Source organism: Aspergillus viridinutans (assembly GCF_018404265.1).
Source record: "Aspergillus viridinutans IFM 47045 DNA, scaffold_11, whole genome shotgun sequence".
NCBI classification, from domain to species: Eukaryota; Fungi; Ascomycota; class Eurotiomycetes; order Eurotiales; family Aspergillaceae; genus Aspergillus; species Aspergillus viridinutans.
This window is the reverse complement of record NW_025091227.1, coordinates 633,104-659,122: the sequence shown is the minus strand read 5'-3', so window position 1 is coordinate 659,122 and position 26,019 is coordinate 633,104. Positions and strand designations below refer to the sequence as shown.

General features: G+C 43.6%; 8 protein-coding genes across 8 annotated transcripts; 3 read left to right on the top strand and 5 right to left on the bottom strand.

The window, feature by feature from the left end:
• Nucleotides 1-2,105: 2,105 nt before the first annotated feature.
• On the bottom strand, nucleotides 2,106-3,818 carry Aspvir_002338 (cytochrome P450; the record flags this gene model as incomplete). Its single annotated transcript, XM_043273939.1, has 3 exons — nucleotides 2,106-3,041; nucleotides 3,094-3,696; nucleotides 3,744-3,818. The coding sequence occupies 3 exons, from the start codon at nucleotides 3,816-3,818 to the stop codon at nucleotides 2,106-2,108; spliced, it is 1,614 nt and encodes a 537-aa protein (XP_043129874.1).
• A 225-nt stretch (nucleotides 3,819-4,043) lies between these two features.
• On the top strand, nucleotides 4,044-6,403 carry Aspvir_002337 (putative acyl-CoA oxidase; the record flags this gene model as incomplete). The annotated part of the gene is made up of 7 exons (XM_043273938.1): nucleotides 4,044-4,494; nucleotides 4,552-4,750; nucleotides 4,819-4,938; nucleotides 4,988-5,137; nucleotides 5,195-5,711; nucleotides 5,764-5,818; nucleotides 5,889-6,403. 7 exons carry the CDS (start codon nucleotides 4,044-4,046, stop codon nucleotides 6,401-6,403), a joined length of 2,007 nt encoding a protein of 668 aa, XP_043129873.1.
• A 7,733-nt stretch (nucleotides 6,404-14,136) lies between these two features.
• On the top strand, nucleotides 14,137-15,239 carry Aspvir_002336 (glycosyltransferase family 8 protein; the record flags this gene model as incomplete). Its single annotated transcript, XM_043273937.1, has 3 exons — nucleotides 14,137-14,182; nucleotides 14,245-14,680; nucleotides 14,747-15,239. The coding sequence occupies 3 exons, from the start codon at nucleotides 14,137-14,139 to the stop codon at nucleotides 15,237-15,239; spliced, it is 975 nt and encodes a 324-aa protein (XP_043129872.1).
• Nucleotides 15,240-15,843: 604 nt separating this feature from the next.
• Nucleotides 15,844-16,668, bottom strand: Aspvir_002335 (uncharacterized protein; the record flags this gene model as incomplete). Its single annotated transcript, XM_043273936.1, has 2 exons — nucleotides 15,844-16,298; nucleotides 16,362-16,668. 2 exons carry the CDS (start codon nucleotides 16,666-16,668, stop codon nucleotides 15,844-15,846), a joined length of 762 nt encoding a protein of 253 aa, XP_043129871.1.
• A 786-nt stretch (nucleotides 16,669-17,454) lies between these two features.
• On the bottom strand, nucleotides 17,455-18,610 carry Aspvir_002334 (BTB/POZ domain-containing protein; the record flags this gene model as incomplete). The annotated part of the gene is made up of 2 exons (XM_043273935.1): nucleotides 17,455-17,846; nucleotides 17,902-18,610. 2 exons carry the CDS (start codon nucleotides 18,608-18,610, stop codon nucleotides 17,455-17,457), a joined length of 1,101 nt encoding a protein of 366 aa, XP_043129870.1.
• Nucleotides 18,611-19,146: 536 nt separating this feature from the next.
• Aspvir_002333 (uncharacterized protein) lies at nucleotides 19,147-20,309 on the top strand (the record flags this gene model as incomplete). Its single annotated transcript, XM_043273934.1, has 2 exons — nucleotides 19,147-19,879; nucleotides 19,936-20,309. 2 exons carry the CDS (start codon nucleotides 19,147-19,149, stop codon nucleotides 20,307-20,309), a joined length of 1,107 nt encoding a protein of 368 aa, XP_043129869.1.
• A 1,070-nt stretch (nucleotides 20,310-21,379) lies between these two features.
• On the bottom strand, nucleotides 21,380-21,883 carry Aspvir_002332 (putative antigenic thaumatin domain protein; the record flags this gene model as incomplete). Its single annotated transcript, XM_043273933.1, has 1 exon — nucleotides 21,380-21,883. The coding sequence occupies one exon, from the start codon at nucleotides 21,881-21,883 to the stop codon at nucleotides 21,380-21,382; it is 504 nt and encodes a 167-aa protein (XP_043129868.1).
• A 1,751-nt stretch (nucleotides 21,884-23,634) lies between these two features.
• On the bottom strand, nucleotides 23,635-25,132 carry Aspvir_002331 (haloalkane dehalogenase family protein; the record flags this gene model as incomplete). Its single annotated transcript, XM_043273932.1, has 3 exons — nucleotides 23,635-24,325; nucleotides 24,373-24,557; nucleotides 24,611-25,132. 3 exons carry the CDS (start codon nucleotides 25,130-25,132, stop codon nucleotides 23,635-23,637), a joined length of 1,398 nt encoding a protein of 465 aa, XP_043129867.1.
• Nucleotides 25,133-26,019: the final 887 nt, after the last annotated feature.

The window sequence follows — 26,019 nt, the reverse complement described above, 5'->3', positions numbered from 1 at the left end:
CAGAATACTTACAGCTGGCTAAGGCCTCCGTTGAAGTCGATGCATTGATCAGGGACTACTGGCAAGGAAAGGCAAGTACCACCAAGGTTGGCATCTGTGCAAAAAACAATCTTTATGGAAGGTTAATAATGCTCTTATAGCCGAATCTTTTGGAACATGTAGTGCTTACTTCAGGTGATGCTGCTTGTGCAAGTGCACCAAGCATGGTGGTGAGAGACATGAATTGGGTAACTTTGACCATCTTGGTTGCTTAGCTGCCGAAGATAGGCAAACTTCTCGAGGAAAGATGAGGGTGTTTGGCAAACTACTACAACCCAGGTAGTAGATATGGAAGAAGGGAAAGCATAGATCTACAGGCTTCTAGGAAGTTAGAGGCGGACTGTCTTTGCGAAAGTGACGTGGTACAGGTCCATTTATACTTTCTTGAACGGTTTTACCTCCCGCAAATTGGTTCGCTCATCACAGATAAATCTAATTGCAAATTCCTTGCGGCAAACCCCGGTTCTTCTCGATGAGGATGCATCGTGACTCGTATTCTGGACCTGGTGCAACAAATGTACAGTGTATCTGATCTGCCACTAGCGATTTAGCGAACATGATTCTGTAAATGTACAAGTAAAATGCCCAGCGCCCCTGCTAGTAAAGAGGACACTGGTTCAGGCTGCCAACAAAGCGCCAGATGGGCTTGCGGAGCAGCAGAGGATAGCTGGCTGGCGACATCTTGAGACTTTCAGCAACGTCACAGGCCTAGCGCAAGGTTATGGCTAGATCTATGATCAGAGACACCAGCTAGTGCAGACTGCAGAGTAGTTGGAACACATTTAGAGTTCTCCCACGCCTTCAATAATCCAGCTAGCTGCCCTGTGATTTGTCACATAACCATAAGTCAACAGATCACTCAATTATTGAAGGGCTAGAGTAGCCGCTAGTATCAAGCTATCAGTTATGGCTTATAATGATCCAGTTATAATGTAATTAAGAAGAAGAATTACTGCGATAAGCGGCAGGTGTAGGAATCCTGCAGTTAGCTGTGTTTAAAACCACCTTAGGGCAGTAATACATTAATTTGGGCCGCATTTGTGGCACAATTTTCCAAATGTAGTCAGGACATGAGACTTTCGGTCCATACTCCGTATTTGTATGGTAACTCTTGAGCCTCGAAGCTCAAGCAAGTAAATCAGAGTACAATACAAAGTTAGTGCTCCCACCTGGCTCTGAGTTGGCAAAGGAAGGTTCCCCTATCTACACTATATGACAAACATCGCTAGGCGGGTACGACAAGCGAAACTGTGGGAGAACAACAGCCAATCAACAAAATTAACTGTCATACTGTCAACGGACGTGGGATGTATAGTTGAGCATTGTGAAGCAGCGTTCATTAGCTTCTTCAGCGCGAATTTGAGGTGAGTCGTCCAGTCAAGCATAGTCTTTTATGTCCAATGCGCCGAGAGCAGTATGGATTTGATTGCAGGTGGCGAGCTGCATTTTGGGCTCCATAAACAAGCCACACTGGGGACTGCTTTTGCTGTAACAGTGTGTCAAGAGCATAGGTATTAATGGAACATATTCCTCGCCTTTGGAAAAGAAACCCATCCACAGGCACTCGTTCCTTTGATGCAGTAGGGCAGATAATACTTTGTATCGGCTTTTCCCTTTATCTGTACGGGTCAGATTTAGTAACTGGAAAGGAAGATGTGTTGGACCAGACCCATCAAGAGCTGAAGTTGATATTTGCTCTGGCGGCGCTATAGGGCCTGAGCGACCTTCTCCCTGGTCTTATTCGCATGGATATTATTAGGTATAGCTATGTCCAGCTCTGCGACTCACGAGTAGATCTGGCACAGACACTCAGTTGGCTTGTCTCTCCAAATAGAAACGCCTTGAAGTACGTCATTGTGGAATTCTTCATCCATCAATGAGTAGAGTACGATAGATATCCTCCAGTAGTACAGGTTGTCATTCAGCACTGGATCGGAAAAATGATAATATTTCGGAAACATGCATTTTGAAAAGCAGCCATCTATTTTAAGTCGGTATGGCAGCGTTAATACTCCATCAATAACTTAGTAGATGTTATTGACGCACTAATCTTTTTGTTCATAGATCTAAGCTACTCGCTTCTTAAACTGAACCATCGGCCCATCCCTGACGCTGATATACTTGTCCTTGACGTGGAAAATATTTGGGTTCCTCTTTCCCCATCCTTGCGTCTTGCTGCCAGCCCCTGTCATGTCTCCTGGAAGTAAACGCGCGTCATACTGCCACAATGTGCTTGCAATGGTCATGTAAAGTTCCACAAGGGCAAAATTCTTCCCAGCACAGCCGGTCGTGCCAGCAGCAAATGGAAAACAACTAGACCGCGCCCTGGCCACATCTTCCGTAGTAACTCCGGTCTCCTCATCCACTATCCATCGTTCGGGGCGATAGACGTTGGGGTCTGGGAAGTACTCCTCATTGCGGTAAAAGCTCCAATGCGCCACACCAACAGTTGTTCCTTCGGGGATATAGTCCCCAGCAACTATGATGCCTCCAGGCAGCACAATCCGGGGCAACTCAGATGGTCCGGCAGGCGTAATGCGCATCGCCTCATCCACACAAGCCCGAAGGTATTGGCAGGACGTCAGTTTCGGGCCGCTTCGGATCTCATCGACGGAGCTAAAGGTGGATCTTATCTCATTAACAAGCTTCCGATAAGCACGAGGCGTCCGCACAATATAGAAGAAGAACCCGGCCATGATCACGGAGGTGGTATCGGAACCGGCAATCGTGAGCATTATTGCCTCGGCTTCCAGCGCTTCTGGAGTGTACCCCACGCGACCGGTTGCAGGGTCTTTCGCATGTATCAGATAGTGAAGCATGTCTCCTCGGCCTTCCTGTCCCGGCGACGGGGTTTCTTTCTCGACCTTGAGACGCTGCGCTAACGACTGTTTCACAAAGTCGTAGAGAAATTGAATGTGCGGAGGAGTCAGGGCCCCAAACACGCAATCGAGGCCTCTTGGCTTTAACCAGACGACAAGGTCTAGCCATGGAGAATGACCAAGCTTCAGGGTTGTCAGTTATATAGCCTGCCTGCAGTTAAGATGGGAAGCATACCGGGTAAAGGACCTGGAGAAACGAGCCAATCGCATGAGGAATCTTACGATATTCATTCTCACCGGGTTCCTTGGTATCGACAGACTGCCCGAAGCAGAGGTCACATAGCACATCCAGGACCAGATAGTCGCATGCATCGGACATTTTCCGTGGAGTCGACCAATCCGTGCCATCTCCATCAATGAGGAGCTCACACCAGCGTGCCACATGCTTAACCAGGAATGGCTCCATTGAACGAAGCGACTTTTCCGAGAAGACAGTATTTAGAACCCGCCTTTTCTGAGCATGGAGGGTTGGGTCTGTCCCAGTGATGGTACTCGTGTCATGTTTATTCCGCGTCATCATGTCGTAGAACTTGGCTCGCTTGACGTTGGCTTTGGCGTTGAAGATATCTCGGTAGGCCTGAGGGGTTCTAAAGAGGAGGCCGTCAGGGCGAAAGCGAACCACATCCCCATAGATCTCATGATTGCGCGCAATCCACATATGCCGGTCACCGGTTAGAGACCAGTAGAAATCTGGAAGGGCAGAGACTCTTGCGAACAACGGGCCGGGATACTTTGCCAACGGGCTAAAGTACAAGTTATAGATCGCAGAGCCGATAAACTAGGAAGGCGTTAGATTCATCTACTTGATTGGGAGACAGTTCTGACATAACAGATTGCGAAACTGATGATAACGGCAGCCCAATGGGCCGCCATCATAGAAAGTACTGCTGCGACGTACATTTTGACTTTGCTGGATAAGTGACGATAACTGAGACTTGTTCTGGGGCCCAGGCCTTTATGATAGGAGTGTTAGACTCTCAAGCTGAACACTACATTAGTGTACGGTAAAAGCCGAACCCGACTATGTGTCAGGTGCATGCCCTACATGCACCCATTCCCTATTGTGTACAGCTGGATTCAGCTCTCGGTTCCCCTTCGCTTCACATTATTGTCTCGATTACGGCGATGTCCGTATGCCTCCGCCAGCCACAAACATGTTTGCGGCGGGTCTGGCGTCGTGCATGGGAAACCAATCACCATCCACGACCTGGTTCTTCAGCAAATCTCGCAACAGCTGAGGTGTTTCCATTATCGACGTGGACAACGTCTACGCAACTACCGGTCGTGTATAAATATCCGCTACTCGCTGGGAGGGAACTATGGGGATGCACATTCATCAATCTCGACAGCTTGAAGACCACCGATCACAATATGCTGCCACCAGAACCAAAACCATTCGATGCGGACCAACTGAATCAGCCGGACCAAACCCTTTATGACTGGGTGTGGCAGTCGCCCTCACCTACTCTTGAGCTGGCTCAATCGCCTTTGTTCAAAAAACCAGCACATTTCCTGACCCTGGAAGAGCGCACCAGGCTCACATACGAAAGGGCCAAGAAAATTTGCGATGCATACAGTACGGCCCTAACCTTCCGTGCCCCTCCCTTCCTGATGACCAGCTAAGCAAGACTAGGCTTGACGGTGGAAGACATTTTATTGCTCAGTCCGAAGTTTTGGAAGCTACAGACGGACCCAATCGCTGCAGTTGACGGTGGAGCTTTGACTTTGATTAGTATCCAGTACAATCTATTTATGGGCACTGTGGCTCCATTCGCAGCTAGCCGGCCGGACCTTCAGTGGATCCTCCAGCGTGCCTTGAGCTTTGAGATCTCGTTAGCACCGCTCTCATGGAACATAGTCACTAACTAGCGAGTACGGGCTGACTCAAAGTTTCCCCCAGAGCGCAGTTTATGCTCACCGAGGTCGGCCATGGATTAGACGCGCGAAACTTAGAAACGACTGCGACACTCTTGCCAGACGGTGGCTTCGAGCTCCACAGCCCTTCCTGGGCCGCAGCAAAGTTAGTGATCTCATATCCTGTTCAATCCAGCCCTAACTTAAAAACACAGGTGTATGCCACCGACGACACCAAGAAGCGGACTTCCAGTCGTTGCCGTTGTCATCGCCCGGCTGATCGTGGAGGGTGAGAACTATGGGGTCCGGCCATTCCTAGTGCCCTTGGGAGATGGTCGCGAGATGTGCAAAGGCGTGGTTGCGAAGTGAGTCTCTGATCTTGCCCCCTTGCGCACGATTATACTGACTATTTGGCCACTAAGGGCCCTACCTCCGCGCGCTGGTGCTCATCCCATCGACCACTCGCTCACCCTTTTCAACCGGGTTGTGCTGCCCAACTCTGCTCTCTTAGGGAGCCTTGAAAAACCACGAAACGAACGGGATCACTTCTTTTCCACCATCCAGCGCGTCTCAGCCGGGACGCTATTTCTGTCGGGTGCTTCCATCCCTGCCCTCAAACTTGCAGTATACAATGCGGCCCAATTCAGTCTGCGACGGAGGGTCACAGGCCACGACGGAAATCCAATGGCCGTCATAAAGTTCCGCACCCAGCACCTCCCCATCCTCCACGCAATCGCGCAGTACCATGTGCTCCAGGCATTCCTCGTACAAGCCGCCACCATTTTCCGGAATAGAAAGGTCGATCCGCGCGTGCGCCACGCCATCGCGACTGTCTTCAAGGCTGCTGCGTTGCAGCACTTTCAGAAGAGCATCAAAGCCTTGAATGACGGGTGTGGCTGGCACGGATATTACGAACATAATCAAATCCTTCAATCTGAAGTAAGGAAAACCGAACCCTTATCCGCGCGGAATGCTGACGATCTACTTGTAGCTGGAATTCCGAGCAGTAGGGACCGCAGAAGGCGACATCAGGGTCCTTGCCATTCGTACGTTTCCTGCTGCCTCCTCTTGATTTTAGGTCTTGAGCTTGTGCTGACGTGGAGAACCACATTGCAGGACTCGCAAGCGAGCTACTGATCGGCCGCTACCAGCTCCCGTCCCCCAAAGATCCCAACAGTCCCGTTGCTCTGCACGAAGCCGCATTGTGGACAGAGGCAAAAACTCATCTGATAGAATTTGGCGGCATGCATCGAAGCGAAGACTTTAACCGCAATATCCTCCCGCTCTCGCTTCCACTGATCCAGGCCATTGGTCATCGAATGGCATTGGAAGCAGCGAAGGAGACAAACATTGACTCCAAGCTCTGCGCTCTCTACGAAAGCGGTGTTATTCTGGAAGACTCCGCATGGTACACGGAGCAGGGCGGTATCAGCCGAAGAGCCCAGAGGGAGATGGAAGCCCAAGCTGCCGACGCATTACTCCCAGACCTGGAAAGGCTCGTGTATGAAGCAGGAGCGGCGCCATACAGTAGTGCGCCGATGGCTTCTGAGCGTCTATGGAACACGTTTGTGTCTGAGCTGGAGGTCTTCTCTGGGGAAGCCTCCTTTGACATTGGTACTTCTCCTGTTTGACCAACAAACCTAGAGAGTGAAGTGGACAGATGCCGACAGAAGGTGAAGTCCGCGGAGCGGAGTCCCCTAGTGTGTACCTTAGCAGAACATTAGCATTGAGAATAAGCTTTAATATACTTAACCGTGTTCATATGGCCAATGCGGATGCTTCATAGGAATAAGTGACGTGAAGACGCTGCGACAGGACAGAGCGGACAGAGCAAAAGTCTGAAAAAAAATTATAGTTCAGGTTCGAAAAGTCCAGACGAGCTAATCCTTTGGTTCATGAAACTCTGGAAGATGCAAGGCCAACCCTTAACACCACTATCATTGGATTTGCACCTGTAAAAGGGTTGTAGAGGATTAAACGTGCGCAGAGACGCTGGAGAGTCTGAAAGTCTTCCAATTTTGATCTGGTCTAGTGACTCTAGGAGACGCTGGCCACGTGTATATGCATCAAGCCTGTTGGTAAACATCCATCCACAAGAAGGTTCGGCTTAAAATACTAGCAGAAAAGCGTCGTCCGGGAGCAGATGAGGCTGGCTGAACCTGAGCAAACAAACAGTTACTCCGAATCTCGCGGCGTGTTGCTGCAAATCACTATTTTCTCCCAGTAAATTTTTTAAGCAAGAAAACGATCAGGTTTGAATAGTACAATGTACTACAGAAACACGAGGGCAGGTACTGTATGGCAATGTGACCTGCAATCTGCTTACTTTTCCCCAGTCAACTCTCCGGAAGGAGAATTTTGGCCTCAGGGATCAGGATAGACCATGGGGGAATCCTGCAGGATTCAGGAGTCGCAGAGAACTCCCATTGGTGACTACAGGTCAGCTGACCTTTCAGAAAAGTTTGGCTAGTGCTGAGATAGCTGAGATAGTGAATAAGATAAGACTAGATTATATAACTTAACTCTACTTAAAAGATTAGCTAACCTTCTTATAATAACTTATCTTCTTATATATCTCTTATCTCTCCCCCCTACCCCCTCTTTTACTTTTTTTTTTAATAACTAGTTATTACTTAGTTAATAACTAGTCTATTCTCCTTCTCTCTTCCTCTACTATTCTTATTATTACCTCCCTTCTTCCTAAAGGTAGGTCTTCTACTTTTTAAATACTCTTATCTTTATTTTACCTTTATCTTATCTTTATTTTATAATTCTAGCAATGCACCTAGTTCCTAACTAGTTAGGAACTAGTTTAGTAAATCTTACTATTATCTTACTATTATCTTATAATTCTAGTAGATAACTAGTTTATAACTAGTTAGGAACTAGTTTATATATCTACTCCTTATTCTTTTATTAACTAGTCTATAACTAATTTATATTTATAATAATCTTTATAAAGAAATCTGTAAGTACTACTCTTAACTATTTAACTAGTTCTAAACTAGTTAGAATACTAACTAAACTATAGGATATATATATCTAGTACCTTAAGTTAGGGCTAGATAAGCTTACCCTTCTAGTATATACTAAAGATATAAGTTACCCTTCTAACTAATTACTAACTAGTTACTAACTAGTTAATAGGAGAATAATTTTATTATTCTTTTTACTAGAGAGATATTCTACTAAGTTCCTAACTATCTAAAGGCTATAGTATATATATACCTATCTTTTATATAGACTAGTTACTAACTAGTTCTTTTTTAGGAGGCATACTCCTTATTAAATAATCTTAAAAAGTATATTTTAAAGTTATATACTATATATAAGATTAAGAAGGGTACTAGTAGTCCTTCTATAATTAAAGAGTAGTAAAATACTATTAGTAAGTCTATTCTTAATTAGTTCCTAACTAGTTACTAACTAGTTATAGAATAATATTAAAAGCTTTATAATAACTATATTAACCTACTTAATAATATATCTAAGCTGTCTCCCATCCCTAAAAAGAAGGATAGCACTATAAGTACTCCCTATTTACTAGTTCTTAACTAGTTACTAACTAGTTAGATAAATATTACTAAGATAAAGAAGTAGGTATAGAGCTTTAGGGTATTAGTCTCTTATACTAAGTATAAGGTAAAGAAAATAAATAAAAATAAGTTTTATTATCTCTCTTAATTAGTTACTAACTAGTTATTAACTAGTCCTTAGAATACTATTCTAATATCTCTTATACCTAGTATAGTAATTTTAACTTCTTTACTAAGGAAGAAGAGGAGGAGAAAGATAAGAAAGAGAAAGATAGTAAGAAGAGCTTACTTAGTAATATAAAGACTAGTAAGAAGGAGGCTAAGGAAGAAACTAATTAATTATAAATTAGTTATAAATTAATTAGTAATAAGGTATCTCTAGTTTTTCTTTTTAGTTATAAGGAGTTATTAATAACTAGTTAACTAGTATTCTAGTATATTTTTTAAAAAAAATAAACTAGTTATTAACTTATTAATAACTAGTCTAGCTTACTACTAGGAGAATGGAATTATCTCTTTACTAGTTCTAAATCTAAAGTTATCTTTCTAAAAGTAAGATATATATATATAAGGTGTAGATAAAATATAATAAGGGTAACTAGTTTATAACTAGTTATAACCTAGTTAATAAGTTATAAACTAGCTAATATATATATTTACTATAAAATTATAAACTAGTATTTACTATAAAATTATAAACTAGTTCTTAACTAGTTTATATCTACCCTACGCAAGGACTAGAGAATAATTATTATAAGTATATATAATCTATTAGACTAGTTCCTAACTAGTTAAGAACTAGTACTAGGCTATTCCTAGCCTAAAATAGTAACCTCTTTTTACTAGATCTAAACCTAGAGTAATCTTTCTCTAAGCTTAATATAATTTACCTCTAGCTAAATCTATCTTTCTTTAAGCTAAAGATACCTTTTAAGCTATTAAAGCTTATATTCTTTAACCTCTAACTAAGCCTATTATATCTATAAATTCTAGACTTATAAATTAGAAGTAGCTATTCATTATAGTAGCCTAGATAGAAAGATAACTAGTTAGTAACTAGTCTAGAACTAGTTAAGGTAGGGACTTATAGTAATTATATACTTCTAGAATATATTAGTAAGTATTAATAATAGTATCTCTATAGAACTTACCTTAGTAGACTTAATAATAGGATACCTAGGTAAGGAGTTAGAGATCTAGAAAAGGTTAAAATAGACTAGTTACTAACTAGTTAGTAACTAGTTACTATATATACTTAGATAGAGACTTAGAATATAGCCTAAGATTAGAAAGATTAGAAAGAGTACTTTATAAGAAGGATAGATTTATATACCTTCTTAGGGTTAGTTAACATAGTATTTATAGAGTTAATATTCTAGAGAAGTTAGAAAAGATATAAGCTAACTAGTTAAGAACTAGTTCAGAACTAGATATACTTACTATAATCTTAAATATAGAATTAGTATTCTATTATAAGAGCTACCTCTTCTTCCTTTATAAGAGTATATTATACTAGAGGAGTTTAACTTAAAGAGAATATTATTAGGATCTCTAATATCCCCTTTATTCTAGTATTTTAGCTTCTAACTATCTAGGGGATATTAGTAACTAGTTAGTAACTAGTTAGGGACTAGTCTATACTCTACTAGGTAATATTATTCTAGTATTATATTACTATATTATTTAATTAATATAAATAATAGGTACCATAGGCCATTCATACCTAATACTAATTAATATTATATTAATTAAGGATATAGGACCTAATATAGTTAGTTAAGTATATTTAACTAGTTAGTAACTAGTTATAAACTAGTCTATAACTTACCTCTTTACTACCCCTAATAGTAACTTATAAACCCTTATAAAATAAGATTTATAGTAGCTCTGCTCAATAGTATTAGTAATATTTCTAATTTATTAAAAGAACTTAGAAGGTATTAATAAGTAGGCTTTATTTAAGTTAGCTATAATAATATAATAGTATTTATACTTAGCCTAAGCTATAATCTCTGGTAATTTATACTCTAGAACTAGTTAGTAACTAGTTTTATATAACTAGTTTAGAACTAGTTCTTACCTTAAAGAAGTTTAATAAGCTAATAGTATTTAGCTTCTATTTTATAATTAAGAAGGCTTCTTATCTTTATAAAAATAGTATAAAAAGAATTCTCTAGCTTATTTATATCTCCTACTATTCTAAGAAGTTTTAAAATAGTTTATAGAAAGTATATATAATAGAGAATTAAAATATTCTTTAATTACTATTATTAGGGTTAGTAAGTATTATTAATAGAGGTAAGGTAATACCTAAGACCTAGGATCTATTAATAACTAGTTAATAACTAGATTAGGACTAGTTAGGCCTACCTAATATCTACTTCCTATATATATTAATTATAATACCTTTAAACCTACTATTATAAAGATAGTAGAAGTTTACTAGCTTCTAGATAACTTTATCTATTAAGCTAAAGACTTATTTAAATAAAAGTTAATAGCTTTAGACTATTTCCTAGTTAATAAATACCTATAAGAGTATAAGAACTTACTAGTTAGTAACTAGTTAATAACTAGTTAGGGACTAGTCTACTTACTTTTTCTATATTAAGAAAGAAAGATTATAAAGATTACCTTATTAAACTCTCTCTTAATCCTTTTATAGGATATATTAATTTTAAAGCTATTAAGAGATCTTAGAATCTTAATCTACTAATTAAATCTATAGATAATTATAGTATAATCATCCTAGGTATAGACCCTCTAGATATAATTCTAGTAACTAGTTAATAACTAGTTTATAACTAGTTTAGGACTAGTTACCTACCTTAATCTCTAGCCTATAATCTATTTTATATAGAATATTATTAATATTCTAACTATAAGGATAAAGAAGGGCTTTTTTTTTTATAATAATAGTTATAAATTAGTCCTAATTTATAAAGCTATTATAAATTTAAGAAAGGGTCTAGCTATTATACTATTAATAGAACTATAAAAATAGAGGGCTCTAAAGAAAGATACCTATAACTAGTTAGTAACTAGTCTCTATTTTTATATCTATTTTAAAGTAAACTAGTTTATAACTAGTAGGTAACTAGTTAACTTACTTAAAGTAAGATCTAGATTCTATATTTACTTAATTAGATCTAGAATCTTATTTATAATAAGCTATAGTAGCTTATTTAGTAGAGGTAGTAGATAAGTATAAATACTAGTTAAGAGAAAGATAGTATAAAGGTATGCCTTAAGATCCTCTAGAATATAAATTCTAAATCTAATCTTATAGATTATTTTCTATATCTTTCTAGCTCTCTATAGATGGATAACCCCTAAAGAAATATTAGTCTAGTAGACTAATTAGTAACTAGTTAGTAACTAGTCTATAACTAGTAGTAACTTACTATACTATAGTTAGTAGGTTAAGTTTTATTTAATAACTTTATATAATCTAGGCTACTAATTAGAGCTATTAGATCTAAGAAGATCTCTTAAATAATTTAGATTAATATTTACTACCCTATTTATAAGGCTTATATAGAAATAACCTTAACAAGGACTTCTAGAATTTAAATAGATAATATAAGGTATTTTAGCTTAGGTGATTAACTAGACTAGTTAGTAACTAGTTACTAACTAGTCTAATCTATATAATATACTAACCTAAGTATTACTTAATCTTAATACTAGCTAATATATTACTATTTATTAAAGGTAGGTATTATCTTAATTAAATTACTATTTAATACTATAGAATATCCTAGGACTTAGTTAGTAACTAGTTATAAACTAGTTAGAAACTAATTCTTACCTATATATAGCTTACTCCTTAGGTACTAATTTAGAATTAGTAATTCTAGAGTATATCTCTAATATTTACTCTAGAATAGATAGTAAAACCTAAGTATAATAAATATTCTTTAGTTCTAGTAATAAATATTTACATACTTTTACCCCTATATAATAATAAATATATTTTTTAATATTATACTCTAGAAGTAGTAAAAAGGTTATTTAATATAAGCTCTCCTATTAATAAGTATATTATATCTAGACTAGTTAGTAACTAGTTAAAAACTAGTTAAGAACTAATACCTATATTATATAATAATTTCTTAAAGATTTCTAAGTTCTAGCTATAACTTTTTATAATATAAGTATAGCTATTTTTATTAGATCTTAAATATTCTAGTAAATAATTACTATACTTAATAAATTAAGTAGTATTTCCAGGCCTTATCCCTCTATATATAATAGGGATAATTAGTATAGGCTATAGACTAGTTAGTAACTAGTTAAGAATTAGTTAAACTTAATATCTTTATACTATCTTATCTAGATTACTACTTATAGTATTATATTAATATAAAATTACTTTATCAACTTTATTTAATAATTTATTATACTCTGATTCAGGTGTAAGAGATGATAAATTAATAAGAGAATTAATTACTATTTAATTATTCTTAAGATAATAAAAGTTATCTAAGAATGACATTATAAACTAGTTAAGAACTAGTTAAGGCTATAAGAAATAGTAAAAATTATTATAGAATATGAAATTAGATTTAGATATAAAAGATTGGGTAAGCTTTTATATTTAAGTTATGTGGGTTAGCTGACCTACTTTGGTTAGCTGAACTCCTTAGTAAAGGTTGGCTGACCTGTATCCTGCTCCCGTCGTACTCGGATACAGCAAGCCATTGGGACAAATCCGAAAAAACATCTGTAGGTCTGTGGGTATGTAAGACTTTTGATAGTTTCTGCCAGCAATAAGCACCCAACTATTTTTAGATTTCAATTTCTCTTCCCTTGGGTATATTAAATGATTTAAATTGTCATATGATAGGGATTCAAATCGTCATATAGTAGGGATTTAAATCGTCATATGGTAGGGATATCAAATGATTCTTTTCATCATATAGTAGGGATATCAAATGATTCAAATCATTATATAGTAGGGATATTAAATCCTTATATGCTAAGGTAGTGCCCTATATAGGTAGAATATATATATATATAGAAGGTCATAGGGGAACCTACCTACTAACACTGCATATTTAAAATATATATACCCAAGTATAGTAATATATGAATAATATAATTATTCAAATGATTCAAATCCCTACTATATAGTGATTCAAATCCCTACTATATGATGATTTGAATCATTTGATATCCCTACCATATGACGATTTAATCCCTACTATATAACAATTTGAATCCCTACAATATGATGATTTGAATCCCTACATAGTAAAAATACCAAATGGTATGGAAATGTAATCCTAGTTAGGCAGAACTCTGAGTGGTCTACATACTTAAACACCTACAGACGTTTTTTCGGATTTGTCTCAATGGCTTGCCGTACTCAGAATTCAACGTCAGTCGCACGCATCTAGAACATACTTTTATGTCTTTGCTTTTCCTAGGTTTATGCATTTATACCTTTGTTCCCCAATGAGCCCCAAATACCTAGGTAGAGAGAATGTTAAAACCTTCAGCGTAGAGCTAAACTCCGTAATACCTACTCCTCTAATAATAAAGTCCTCCGCATTGAGGCGTCTGGCTATTCCAGGGAGTAAGACTCTCCCATATGGTCGGTAACTGTACGCATGGTTCTAAGTCATACTAATCGTAGATTCGCAGTCGCGCAACCGAGCCTAGAAATGGTGTTATCAATCAGCTTCGAGCCTCCGACCAGAACCTCCCCGGGTTGTTCCGCTCCGACTACCCCCGCCAGATTATCGATTGATAAATCATTATCGCCACCCCTGACCTGTGCGTCACTTAACCAGCCTGTCTGCCTCTGCAGACATTGTTACACCATGCGCTGCAACAATGGTGCCAGTCACACCATTGACGCGACAAAAGGTACGCACAAGGCAAATCGTGCCATCAGTCCACTGAAAAGATGACCGGCTCATTCCGCGCAGTATGGGCGACCCTGATCACCAACACAAACTATCTCCCGGGCCTCTTCACCCTCGAGTACTCGCTACGCAAAACTGGGTCGAAGTACCCGCTCGTCGTGCTCTACACGGACTCATTCCCCGCTGAAGGACATGCCGCCGTCAACGCCCGTGGACTCCCGAAGCAGCGCGTCCCGCATCTCCTGCCTTCCCTTCCGAAAGAATATACCCATGATCCTCGATTTCACGATACGTGGACGAAGCTTACCGCGTTCTCACTTGTGGAGTATGAACGCGTGGTGCTACTGGATAGCGATATGCTGGTCATGCAAAACATGGATGAATTGATGGATTTGGAGCTGGATGCGCCGGAGTTAGGGGGGAAGGGAAATCGGGTGTTTGCGGCTAGCCATGCCTGTGTCTGCAATCCGTTGAAGAAACCCCATTATCCGAAGGACTGGTATGTCCATTTGTCTCGAGAGGTTCAATGAATGGTTGGAGCCGGATTGACAGAAGTCTTGTACAGGATCCCGGCCAACTGCGCGTTTACGTCACAGCATGCCACTCCCGACAGAGCCCAGATCATCGGAGCCCCGTCAGACCGTGGACTTGGACTCTGCAACTCAGGCCTCCTCGTCATCAATCCGTCGAAAGGTGTCTATGATAAGATTATCGACCAGCTCAACTCCCCCGCAACACTGACCTACACCTTCCCTGACCAAGATCTTCTCGCTGATGTCTTCCGTGGCCGATGGGTCGGCATACCGTACATATATAATGCGCTCAAGACATTACGTCGTAAGGGAGTCCACGACGCTATCTGGCGGGATGACAAGGTCAAAATTGTTCACTATATTCTCAGCCCGAAGCCGTGGGAAGAGGTTGACAGCGCTGCGGAGGGCCAAGGGGTGGTAAAAAGGCGGACGGCTAGTCTGGACCCTACACATGAGTGGTGGTGGCGGTTCACGGATGAAAGACGCGAGGACGAGAAGAAGAGGGGTGTGGCTGATACGTTCTAGTGCTGAGATACCCGTTTGTTTCGATACGATAGAGTAATTATAGAACGACTTACATTCTGCATTATCTAGTCGGCCATTTGGCTTGTCTTCGCAAGTCAGCAATGTGGCATATCTACACTCAGCGGAGGGATGCCTAAACCTGCCTCAGTCTCTCGAATAGCGCATTTGCTCTTCGATGTCGTAGGTTTCTGTGCGGCTAGGATTCATCCCATTCGGCAAGGTTCTCAATGTCTCATGGTCTCTATCTCCAGACATTCCAAAAAAGGACCTTCTTCACCCAGCCATATGGCCACACAGCTCATCAATGATCCTTCAACTCATGAGATATGTCAAGCCTGATGCTCCGCCCCCGAAGCCGCGAACCCAGCCAACCTCAATCTCCAGAGTTTAATGAGACGCTTCTTGGTGACAATGAGGTGTTTCAATTGCTGCAGAGAGCAGTGAATCTTGGAATCATAAACCAGACCTCTTTGGATACAGCAGCTAGTAGCTCTCGATTGCTGCCATTCCTGGGCCTCGAATCACTGCGTCAATGCGGGAGCCATATCAAAGTTCGTTCCGAGTCGGGCAGGAAGTGTACTCTGAGGAAAATTGGGCACGTTCCTCACTGTGAAGAGTCACGGAGCCCACCCGACGCTTTTGATTCATCTTTGAATTCGCTAAGCTCAAAGCCCCTCATACGGTTCTGAACGTCCTGAATAATTGGCTGAATGAGGGGAGCCAGACTGCATCCGTGGGGCGAAGGTGAATGACGTTCCTCCGCGACAGCAGTGCTGAACATCCTGGGCTGGGGTTTTTCTACAGTAGAATCACAGTATCGCACAGTAGGCGTCTTTTGTAGTATACTTGCAACTTGCACAAGGCTGACGTTGGGAATAGAGACCGCTGGGAGAGGAGGAAGCTGACCACCAGCATGGATCTGTTTGATGAAAAGACCCAGACGGAGAGCATCACAGACGTCTGAGCAATGCTTGCGACCATCGCGTAGATCAGCAACCAAATTGTAGGACATGTCAAGTGCAGACTTGACGCCATTCCGACGGTGCTCCTCAATTTTATCTAAATGCATATTTGTTCGTTAGCAGACTAGTTTTCAACTGAACCATGTGTGTCAAGGTATACCCAAAATTCGCTTAGGGATTGGGAGGTCACCAGGATCGATCCGTTGTTGGCTCTGGGTTGCCGCAATTTTTGTTGCTGAGGTAAATGCGAAAGGTTGTTGAAAGACCCAAGAGATGAAAATCCAGAGTATAACGTCCTTGCCGAGTGCGACGGGCATTTGTAGAAAAAAATTATTGAACCATACACCAGACACCACGTCCACCACCTCATAACACTCATAGTAATCTACCAACGCCGCGATCTCGGAAAGTGTTTGGAGAGTAACTTGTCGAGGAACATTGCGGCCACGCCCATGGATGATGTTCATGAGGATCAGCATAGCATGTACATCCCAACATTCAGTTTCTATCTCGACGCACTGCTTAGCAGCAAGGATTTGAGATTCCTTCCATGGACCATTAAACATCCTTCCGAATACGGGAGATGCAAGCGTCAGATGTTTGGATGATACTCTCACGCGTATCCGTTGGTCTCCCTTGGAATCTTTTGATGTTTCCTGGTGGCCAGCCGGCCGATTGCCAGACCCAGGTGTTTGAGGATCTGCTATGGCGACCTGTTTGGAAAATTCTAGTGAGATGTTCCCATTTGGAAAAGCAGTATTGCGATTTATAATTGAAAAGACAAGAACTATATCCCCATCGGGATCAAGTACGTGGTGTGCTCCAATCATGTCGTAGTTGCAGCCAAAGTTGGAGACGCGTGTCCTGGGTATCTCCGAATAAGATATCCGTGGACCTTACTACCGGATTGTTTTCTTATAATTGGTTACTGGGGTGACACGTGATCTAGGAGGTGCTGGTCGATTCTACCAATCGCACTGAGGGATTGCCAACCACTTTCTAACATCATGAGTATTGTTAGTGAAGCAGGATAGCCTGTCAAGCAGTAATGTCTGCAAAGCCTTCTATTGCTATTGCTTGTCCTCCCCTCCGGGGAAGCACAAGCCAGGCATGTTCGTATTTTGATGAGTCTATTGTTGTCAACGATATCCCATTTCGAGTACCTAGAACCTCATAATTTAGCTCGAGCCTGCCTCCAGTCGAATCATGATCGAGCTGCTCAATCCTGCTAGGTATGACAATGATACTCTTTTCTATGGCAGCTCCTTGAATTCTGCATATTCGTACCCTCTCATGTGCGAGGTCAGGTTGCTCAAGATAGGCTTTATCAGAGACTGTAAGGTGCAAGGATGCCCTGGGTGCTGATCATGATTGCGACGGCGTTTTGAAGTAACCTCGCGCCATGCTGGGCTCTTTATGTCGACAAGGAAGTCATTTAGTTGATAGAGACTAATACTAGGGATAGTGCCTTCATCTACCGGCCCTAGGAAGCCCTTCTCGTGTAGTTGTTTAGTGAGAGCGCCGAGTCGGAAGGAGTCGCATTCAAAGGAGCATGATTCTCGACCATCTCGCAGCTCGCTGACCAGACGACGAAGAGAGTCCAATGTAGTCTTGATGCCTTGTTCGCGTCTCTTTTCGATCGCATCTGATATTATTGTCAGAGCTCTGCCCTGCGTCTCATTTGTCATAGGGACGCTTACCTATAACGGGCTGCGGGATAGGCAAACCGATGGTGGATATTGGACCCTTGCTATACGTAACGGCGCAATTTGTTGCATAGCGGAATAAGTTAGTGAGTTGGAAAACCCAAGAGATCCAAATCCACTGAGCGAGTTCGTCACAGTTCATCATCACTCCAACCTGTAAAGGCCGAATCCACAACTGTACTGCGAGATGGATAACCTCGTGGCAGTTGTAATAGTCCGCGAGAGTGGAGATCTTTACCACCATCGCAAGGGTCACATTGCGAGGAATATCGGGGCCATATCCATGAATAACCTTCATCAATAACAGCATGGCGTCCATGTTCTGCCCATCCATCTCTATTTCCACGTAGCCGAGGCGAAGGCCCTGAGCTTCTTTCCATGGCCCATGCAACATCTTCTTGAAGACCGGAGAGGCTAGGGAAAGATGTTTTGACGAGACTCTCATTTTTACCACCCTGGTAGCTTTCGGGGCGTCAGTCATCCTATTGTCGAGCTGCTCAAATTTCTGCACTTTCGTACCAGCAACTGAAGTTGAGGACCTTCCGACCGAGCCATCAGTGACCTGGGCCGGTCTGGTGGACTCGTTCGGGACAGCGTTGGGGCCGGGAGCTTGATTCGCAGTGTCTGGATCAGCCGTGGTAAAAACGAGGATGACATCTCCGTCGGGATCTAACTCGTAATAGTCTTTTGTCATACTCATCATACTGTGAGTGTACAGAAAGGTGTTGGTGTTTGATGATCAGCGTCCGAGCCTGGAGACAAGTGAGAATATGAACCTGTACCTTTCAACACATCCACAATAATTCTGGACTGGTAGTCGCGTTTATCGATTTGAGGAAGGCTGATCTAGACGCGTCTGCAATTGTTATGACTTGTGGATAGAAAATGACGAAATATGCGGAGAAGAAAGGTTGGATCTGAGAAGAAGATGAAGATGAGTGAGATGTGAGCAGATGGGCTGTCAATAACATTCACTGTTCTCTGACTCCAAGGTCACCGTGTGTTGTGTCGAGAGCCCACAGAGATTTTATCAACATCTCTCTCCTTTTACTTCCTTACCTACAAGACATCTAGGTCCGTTCTCCCACAGAGCATCACATACTGTCCTCGGTGAACAGTGCCTTGCAATCTAGAACTGTCATCATTCCCATGCTTCTCGCAAAAGTTCCTGTCGTTTGTTTGAGACTTTATTAAACTCTTTATCACATGGAACAGCCCTGCTTCTTACGCGCTGGCACTATGGACAATGACCCTTACACACTCGACCCAAACGGCGATGTGATGCTCCTGTTCCCCAGTGTCAATAAAGCCTCTCCTAGTCAGAGCATGGAAACCAGCAGCCAGAGCTTTCCTTTCGCGACTCCGGCTACGCCCCTTGTAATCGACACGTCTGCCCCTGCAGCAGACGCCAACGCTGCTTATACCAGTTCTGACCCAGGAACTCTCTCACGCCAACCGCCAACCTCTGATGTTAGTGACACGAACGAAGCACATATGGAGAGTGGTCTCGTCGGCATGCGCGTCTCGTCAAGACATTTGTCCCTCGCCTCTCCCGTCTTCAACCGCATGTTCAACGGCAACTGGTTCGAAGGGCACGAGATCCGCTCTGAAGGTATTGCAGTTGTCATCATGGACATTTGGGACGTCGACACCACGCTCATCATCATGAACATCATGCATGGCTACGCGCCCAAGGCACCTCGCAAGGTTGATCTGGAAACACTAGCTAAAATCGCGATGATTGTTGATTATTACCAATGTCCTGGGGTTGTGGAGGTCTTTGCGGATATCTGGATCGATCAGTTGAAGAGTGACATGCCGAAGTCTTTTGGAAAGCCTGTTCTTCAATGGATATGCATAGCATGGGTGTTTCGCAAGCAGACCGAGTTCTCCGCAGCTACGCGGGTCGCCCTCGTCGAGAGTCCATCAGTGGTACAAACATACGGACTCCCTATTCCTAACAGACTGATTGGTTCGTATCGTCTTGAAAGCTACCTCAGCTATATTTCTTTGCTAATCAGGCCGCAGAAACAATCAACGAGTCTCGACAGCAGAGCATCAGGGAGGCTCTAGCCGCCATCGATCGAGTAATCGATGACCTGAGCTCTTCCACACACAGATGCTCTTTCGAATGCAGTTCAATACTTCTTGGTGCTCTGATGAAATTCTTGCGACTCTCCAATCTCATCTTTCCTGATCCAATGCCCCCTTACGAGAACCTGAGCGTTGGGTCCCTGACCAGAAGCATGGTCCTCTTTGCTCGATCTCCGCTCTGGGAGGCCAGATTGTCGACAAAGGGACGCGCCGAATGGCACAGCTGCAGACTAGGAACACTCCTGGATCCTATTCGCCAGGGTCTGGAAAGCAAGATGAATGGATTGAAGCTGGAAGACTTTGAATGAAGATGGAGCGTGGGAGATTCAGCAACTGAGTGTCAACAGTTACCATTTGGCTTGGTCAAACTGAACCTGACGTTTGAGTACATAAACATACTGTTTCCTCAGATTTTCTAATTTGATATGTGTGTCTTGCTCCTATTGCAAGGGAGACCAAGTCCATGAAATAGAAGCATACAAAGTTAATACTGCACCTGGCAATGGCCTCCTGCTGGTTTTCTTCTCCTTTGACAACGTTCATCTGTGTACTGGAGCGGTGTCTCGGATTTGTGGCCAGACTCCCACCCGAAACTCTTCATCTTGGCAAATCCTGACTGAAACGTACTCAAGCTTCAAAGATGTTTCATCTTGTTCTCCCTTGTCTACGCGAAGACTAACGCAGCCAATAGTGACACAGATACCACCTTCAACCCCGTTCGTCTCCTACAAACTCAAGTCGTTCAGTCCGAATCTAGATATGTCCTCTGACAATTCCCCAAGTGCATTCAATGCGTGGCTTGATGGAGCAACCATGATATTGATCCCGGACATGTCTGTCTCATTATGATTGGTATCCTGAATACGCGGTCAGAGACACCCAGTGGTTAGGGCCAGTTTGGACGAGGTCTAGAACTTGCACAACCCAAGCCACACGAGCAACCCGAACTAAAGTCAGTACACGATGAAACGGATATGAGACCGTACCCGACTTAGTTAGACCGCAAACAGTCGAGATCTAAGTTTGAGGGGAAGAGGTGGGTCAATATAGAGTTCACGAGGCGCCGGCTGGTGGTACACTACACCACGTGAGATACGACTACACTCAAAGTAAGACAAATGTGACAACGCAGCAGGTATCAAATCAATTGCACTCTAAATATCTTGATCAATTTATTGACATGGAGTTTTGTATTTTGGTAAAATCATCGTTGGTATAATCCTCGGCATAATCGTGAGCCGTATGAGTCGTGACTCGTAAAACAAGGCCTGCCTCGATGTGTTCCTGACAAACTTTCATATCCTCCAGGGGTAGAAAACGAGCGTACAAAGAGGAACGAGGAGATGTTCATGGCCAGCACACAGAGTGGCGGGAGCGCTTAACCCAGGGTGAGGGTGAAGGCGGCGCCGGTGCCGCAGGCACGAGTGTTGTGGTCATCGGGGAACTGGTAGGACTCGGCGCAGTTCACGTCGCCAGGGGCGCAGGTGGCCGTGGGGCAGCTGGCATCGTCAATGGAGACGCCGAAGCCGGCGGCGATGAGGGGAGACTGGGGAGAGAGGTTGATGGAGGAGAGATCCCAGAAGAGGGTCTCGCCGGCCTCGGTGTACTCGAACTGGAGGACGGAGGCGAGGTCGGCGCCGGTGGACATCTTGATGGAGACGCCGCCGCCGTTGGGGTTGGTGCGCCAGTTCTCGGTGTAGGAGGCGCCGGTGGGGATGGTCTGCATCTCGCTGCTGGAGTCGGAGACGGACCAGAGATAGACATTCTCGCTCATGTTGTTGACGATCTGGACGCCGCCGCTGGGGGCGCGGGAAGCGAGAGGGAGGGCCGAAGCAGTGAGAGCGAAGGCAGCAGCGAGGCTGAAGATCTTGGAGAAAGACATGATGATGATGTTGGTTGGAAGGAATGACAACAGTCTGATCTACAGAGAGCGACGAAGTAAAGGACAGTGGAGGATCAACCTCGAGTCAAAGAGTCAAAAGGAATGAATGACTTTGGTAGTGCTGAAGGATGGAAAAAGACTGAAACAACCTGGGGGGGCATGGCTGAATTTATCATCTTCAGTGAGCGATGGGAGTGGGCCATCTCCAAGGCGTTCGAGAATCTTTTAGGCACAAAAAATCAGAACGCCCTCAAAGCCTAAGCCTTGGGGGGAAGTGGAAGCAGAACCCATTCTTTGTCTGGCAAGAGGTGATTGGACGCCACGATATTGGATATAGATTCAAGAAACAGTGTGCCTGAAGGATTGCACGAATCATATTGAGAGGAACAGTCCAGATCTATTGCAAGCCCCACAGGCAGTCAAAATTTCTCAGTTAGCGCCGGCGCCAAACGCCATGAATGGTCTGGACGCCAACGGCACTTGGGTGGAAGATGAGGATACCTATCGCGAAGTCGAAGAAAGGGTTTTCACTTTTGCCTCCCATCGGCTTAATCCAGTTCTTATGTCCCGGTGTCCTTGCTACGAATCACATGTCATCAGAGACAGMAATAATTTTCCAAGATTCTGGTTGTGGCCTGCGCCTAGAGGCTATGATTATGGAAGTATGGTGCACAGGTACTCAGGCAGAAAAACAGCAAACACATCACTTACTTTTGTACCATCTCTCTTTATCTGTTTCATGCAGGTACAAAGAACCCGCGGACATATCACACCCTACCATGACACATCCCATGGAGCCGGGACAGGGAACAACGAAAAACTCTGAAAATTAGAGTTCAGGAACAATCAATTGCCATGTGTCCCACGGATTGCTACGTCATTTGGCATCTTCTCATTGGCCATTGCAAACCATTTTTCCCTTTCAGGCTAGACCAGTTCCTGTTCCACCGGCAGTCCAGACCCAGCCAAGGATTATGAGATGCCTCCAGCCAATCACAATTGTTACTAGTGACCTAAAGGAGTTTAGTGAGGTACAACACAGAAGCCATGCCCAACTGCCCGTACCTTCCTGTAAAGGTCTGCGGTCAGCCAGTGGCGATAATCATGGGCTGGTGTCCGGCTTCTGGCCCAGTTGAGCCATTTCAACGAGATGCCTCACCTTTCTTGCCTGCAGGTACCGGCGGTCTGTGGGCGAGATGAGTCAGCGTCCTAATACCGAGTTTGTCGCCCATGCACAGCCGAGGATTATTTTCCAGCACAGCAAGATGTGCTGGCATCCACTTGGTCCCGCGCCTGTTGGGTACCAGTGGCTGTGATAGTGGCTGCTTCACCAAGAACCTGGACACGGTTGACTGGGTGCGTCTGGCGGTCGCGCGAGTTGAGTTTTGGCTGTGAAAGCATCTACGAAGCTATTCCATGGGTGCAGGGGTGAGTCCTCTGGGATTTGTACATTAGTCCATCAGGAGCTGAATACCGCGGATACACCACTTCCCACGCCTGAGCAAGGTGGAATCAGTGTAACCCCCCATGGACCTAGAACTCATCTGGCCCAGAGGAGGACATCCTCTTGATTACTCATTGTTCTAGATTCCTTGGCGATATCTTTAGCTTGGAGTGATGGACAAGGGTCTCTCTACCAACAAACAAGGACTATTATGACATTGCGCTATCTGAGTCTATTCATTGTCTATAGCCCTGTAATCATAGTGACAACCACGGAAACAAGAGAAATATGTAACACAAGAGACCACTCAACCTGATATGCGCATCACCGTAGGTTCGCGATGCCTCGCAAGCCTGGCAATCAAGTCACCAACCGCTTTCGGCTTCTCCTCGACCGGATAATGCCCAGCACCATCTAGCCAAATTCCATAGGGGGCCCAATCAACCATGACCCGCGACTCAACAGCACGCACAAGAACATCCTTGCAGTCTTTCAGCAACGGATCCTTCTCCCCAAAAACAACAGCAACTTCGAACTGGTGCGCTCTCTCGCTAGATTTCCAGAAGCCCCGGATCTCGTGGTCGCGAACGGAAAGTCGCGCCTGAGCATTCAGATTGTCGAAGTTGGATGGTCCTGCGAGGCCCTCGACTAGTTTCCACAACCATGTGTATCGGAGACTTGTCAGGACTACGCGGGGTGTAGCCGGGGCCATATGCGAGAAGCGGTAGATGCTGGACTTGGCTTTTGCGGGGAGATTCCTGTAAGGCGCTGCGTAGCCGGTGACGTCTTTCTGTGAGATACTTGGAGACATGAAGCGCATGATTGCGGATTCCGGGACACGCCCGCCGAGAATCCCGGTCGTCATGAACCAAGTTGCGTATAGGAGGGCGTGATGCATGCTTAGCTCGCTGATGTGGGGAGGAAGGAAGGAGTTCAATAAGAAAAGTCTGGTGCAGGCTGATGTCGGGAGGCGAGGTAGTGTGCATAGAGCGACACAGCTGCACAAGTCAGCAGACAGGAAATGAACAATGGATGGTAGACTCACCCTCCCCAGTCGTGAGCCACGAGAGTAGCATTGTCAAGACCAGTGGATTCGAAGAATTGCTTCAAGGTACGCATGTGTAGCTCGAAGGTGATGGCTTCCGGACGGGTGATCTTGTCACTGCGACCATGTCCAAGCCAGTCCAGCGCATATACCTCGTGGCCTCGTTCCACAAGCGCGGGAAATACCTGCGCATCGGTCAGTTGGGCTCGATAGCAGTGGCAAATGGACATGAACCTACATTTCTCCACATATAGCTCCAACTTGGATTACCATGCAGAAAGACGATCGGCCGATGGGAGGCCTTGTTATCCGTAGCGATGCTGCGATAGCTCGGCTTCAGATGAACATATCGGGCCGTCGCGCCGCATACGTTAAACTCCTCCACATTGTCCCTCCATGGCATATCAGCCATCCAACCTTTGCCCTTTTGGTCGATCCGGATGATCTCATCATCTTTGAACTTGTACTTTCCCTCCAGCTGCGATTGAGCTAGCGCGTCTGCCCGCTGTCGGTATTGCTCCGCATCTTTCATAAGCGTTCGCCATCCGTTCGGGAATAGTAGCCGCGGTGCATTCCACAGAATCGTAGGCAAGACGCGATATGCGAGGCGCAGAAGGTAGAGTGGAAGGAGTGCAGAGGCCAAGAAAGCGCGATTGATTGTGAAGGATAATAGGAAGGCACTGAGGTAGCCCCAGGCTGTTAGAACCCGGGCAATCGATGCTGTGGCCAGCTCTTTGACCTTGCTGTATGCTGAAGTCATCTCAGCCGGAGGGTTGAACCGCTGATGTTCCGTAGAATTGTGCTATGTTGCGGCGATCTCGTATGAGCAGTTCAACTTTTATAATAGATTGTCGCTTTATTTTAGGGATGTGCTTGATTGAGCAATGTGGGAAACGACGCAGGAGGACTTGGTTTTGTGGGTGACGATGGTCCATCGCAATGACCGCGCGGTGACATCATCGTTGACCCTGATCGCATTCCGCATCTTCTCAACTCAACAATGTCGAAAGACACATTATAAAGTTGTTTAAGAGGAGAGAACTGCCTTGACCTTGTGTCGGACAAATAGTACCTGAAGGACGATGTACAAATATGGCACCGGATGACGTGCATATGAGTCCAGCTATATCGCATCTTTACGTCAAATTATCCCGTTTCTCTTGTATCCGTACCACACTTCGACGTAGACTTACCAATTCGGAAGTATATTGATTGAATTTTACCCTATATTTAGTTGAGGCCGGGAAGCTTCGACAATGGCTCTTGATATAAGATCTCGCGGTGTACCACAGTGATGGCCGCAATATAGATGGTTGATTCTCTCGGTATAAACATGCTGAACTTGGTCCAACTTTATATATCTTATTTGGTAGATGTAGAATGCAGTGAGGGAGTGTACTTCGTATATCTATTAAAATCATTTCGCTATTATCTTGTGCACTATCAATACATATAACGAGCGACATAACACTAATCATTATACATACATGACAAAATCGTGACCGAGTCGTTAGGTATTAGGAATTAAGATGCAATCGCGCTGGACATCGCGTAAAGTCGCGACATTATAAAAACAAACAGGGGATGTACATCCCTTGAACAGATGACCAACCAATAATGGGGCTTGGCTCGAAGTTGGTCCATGGT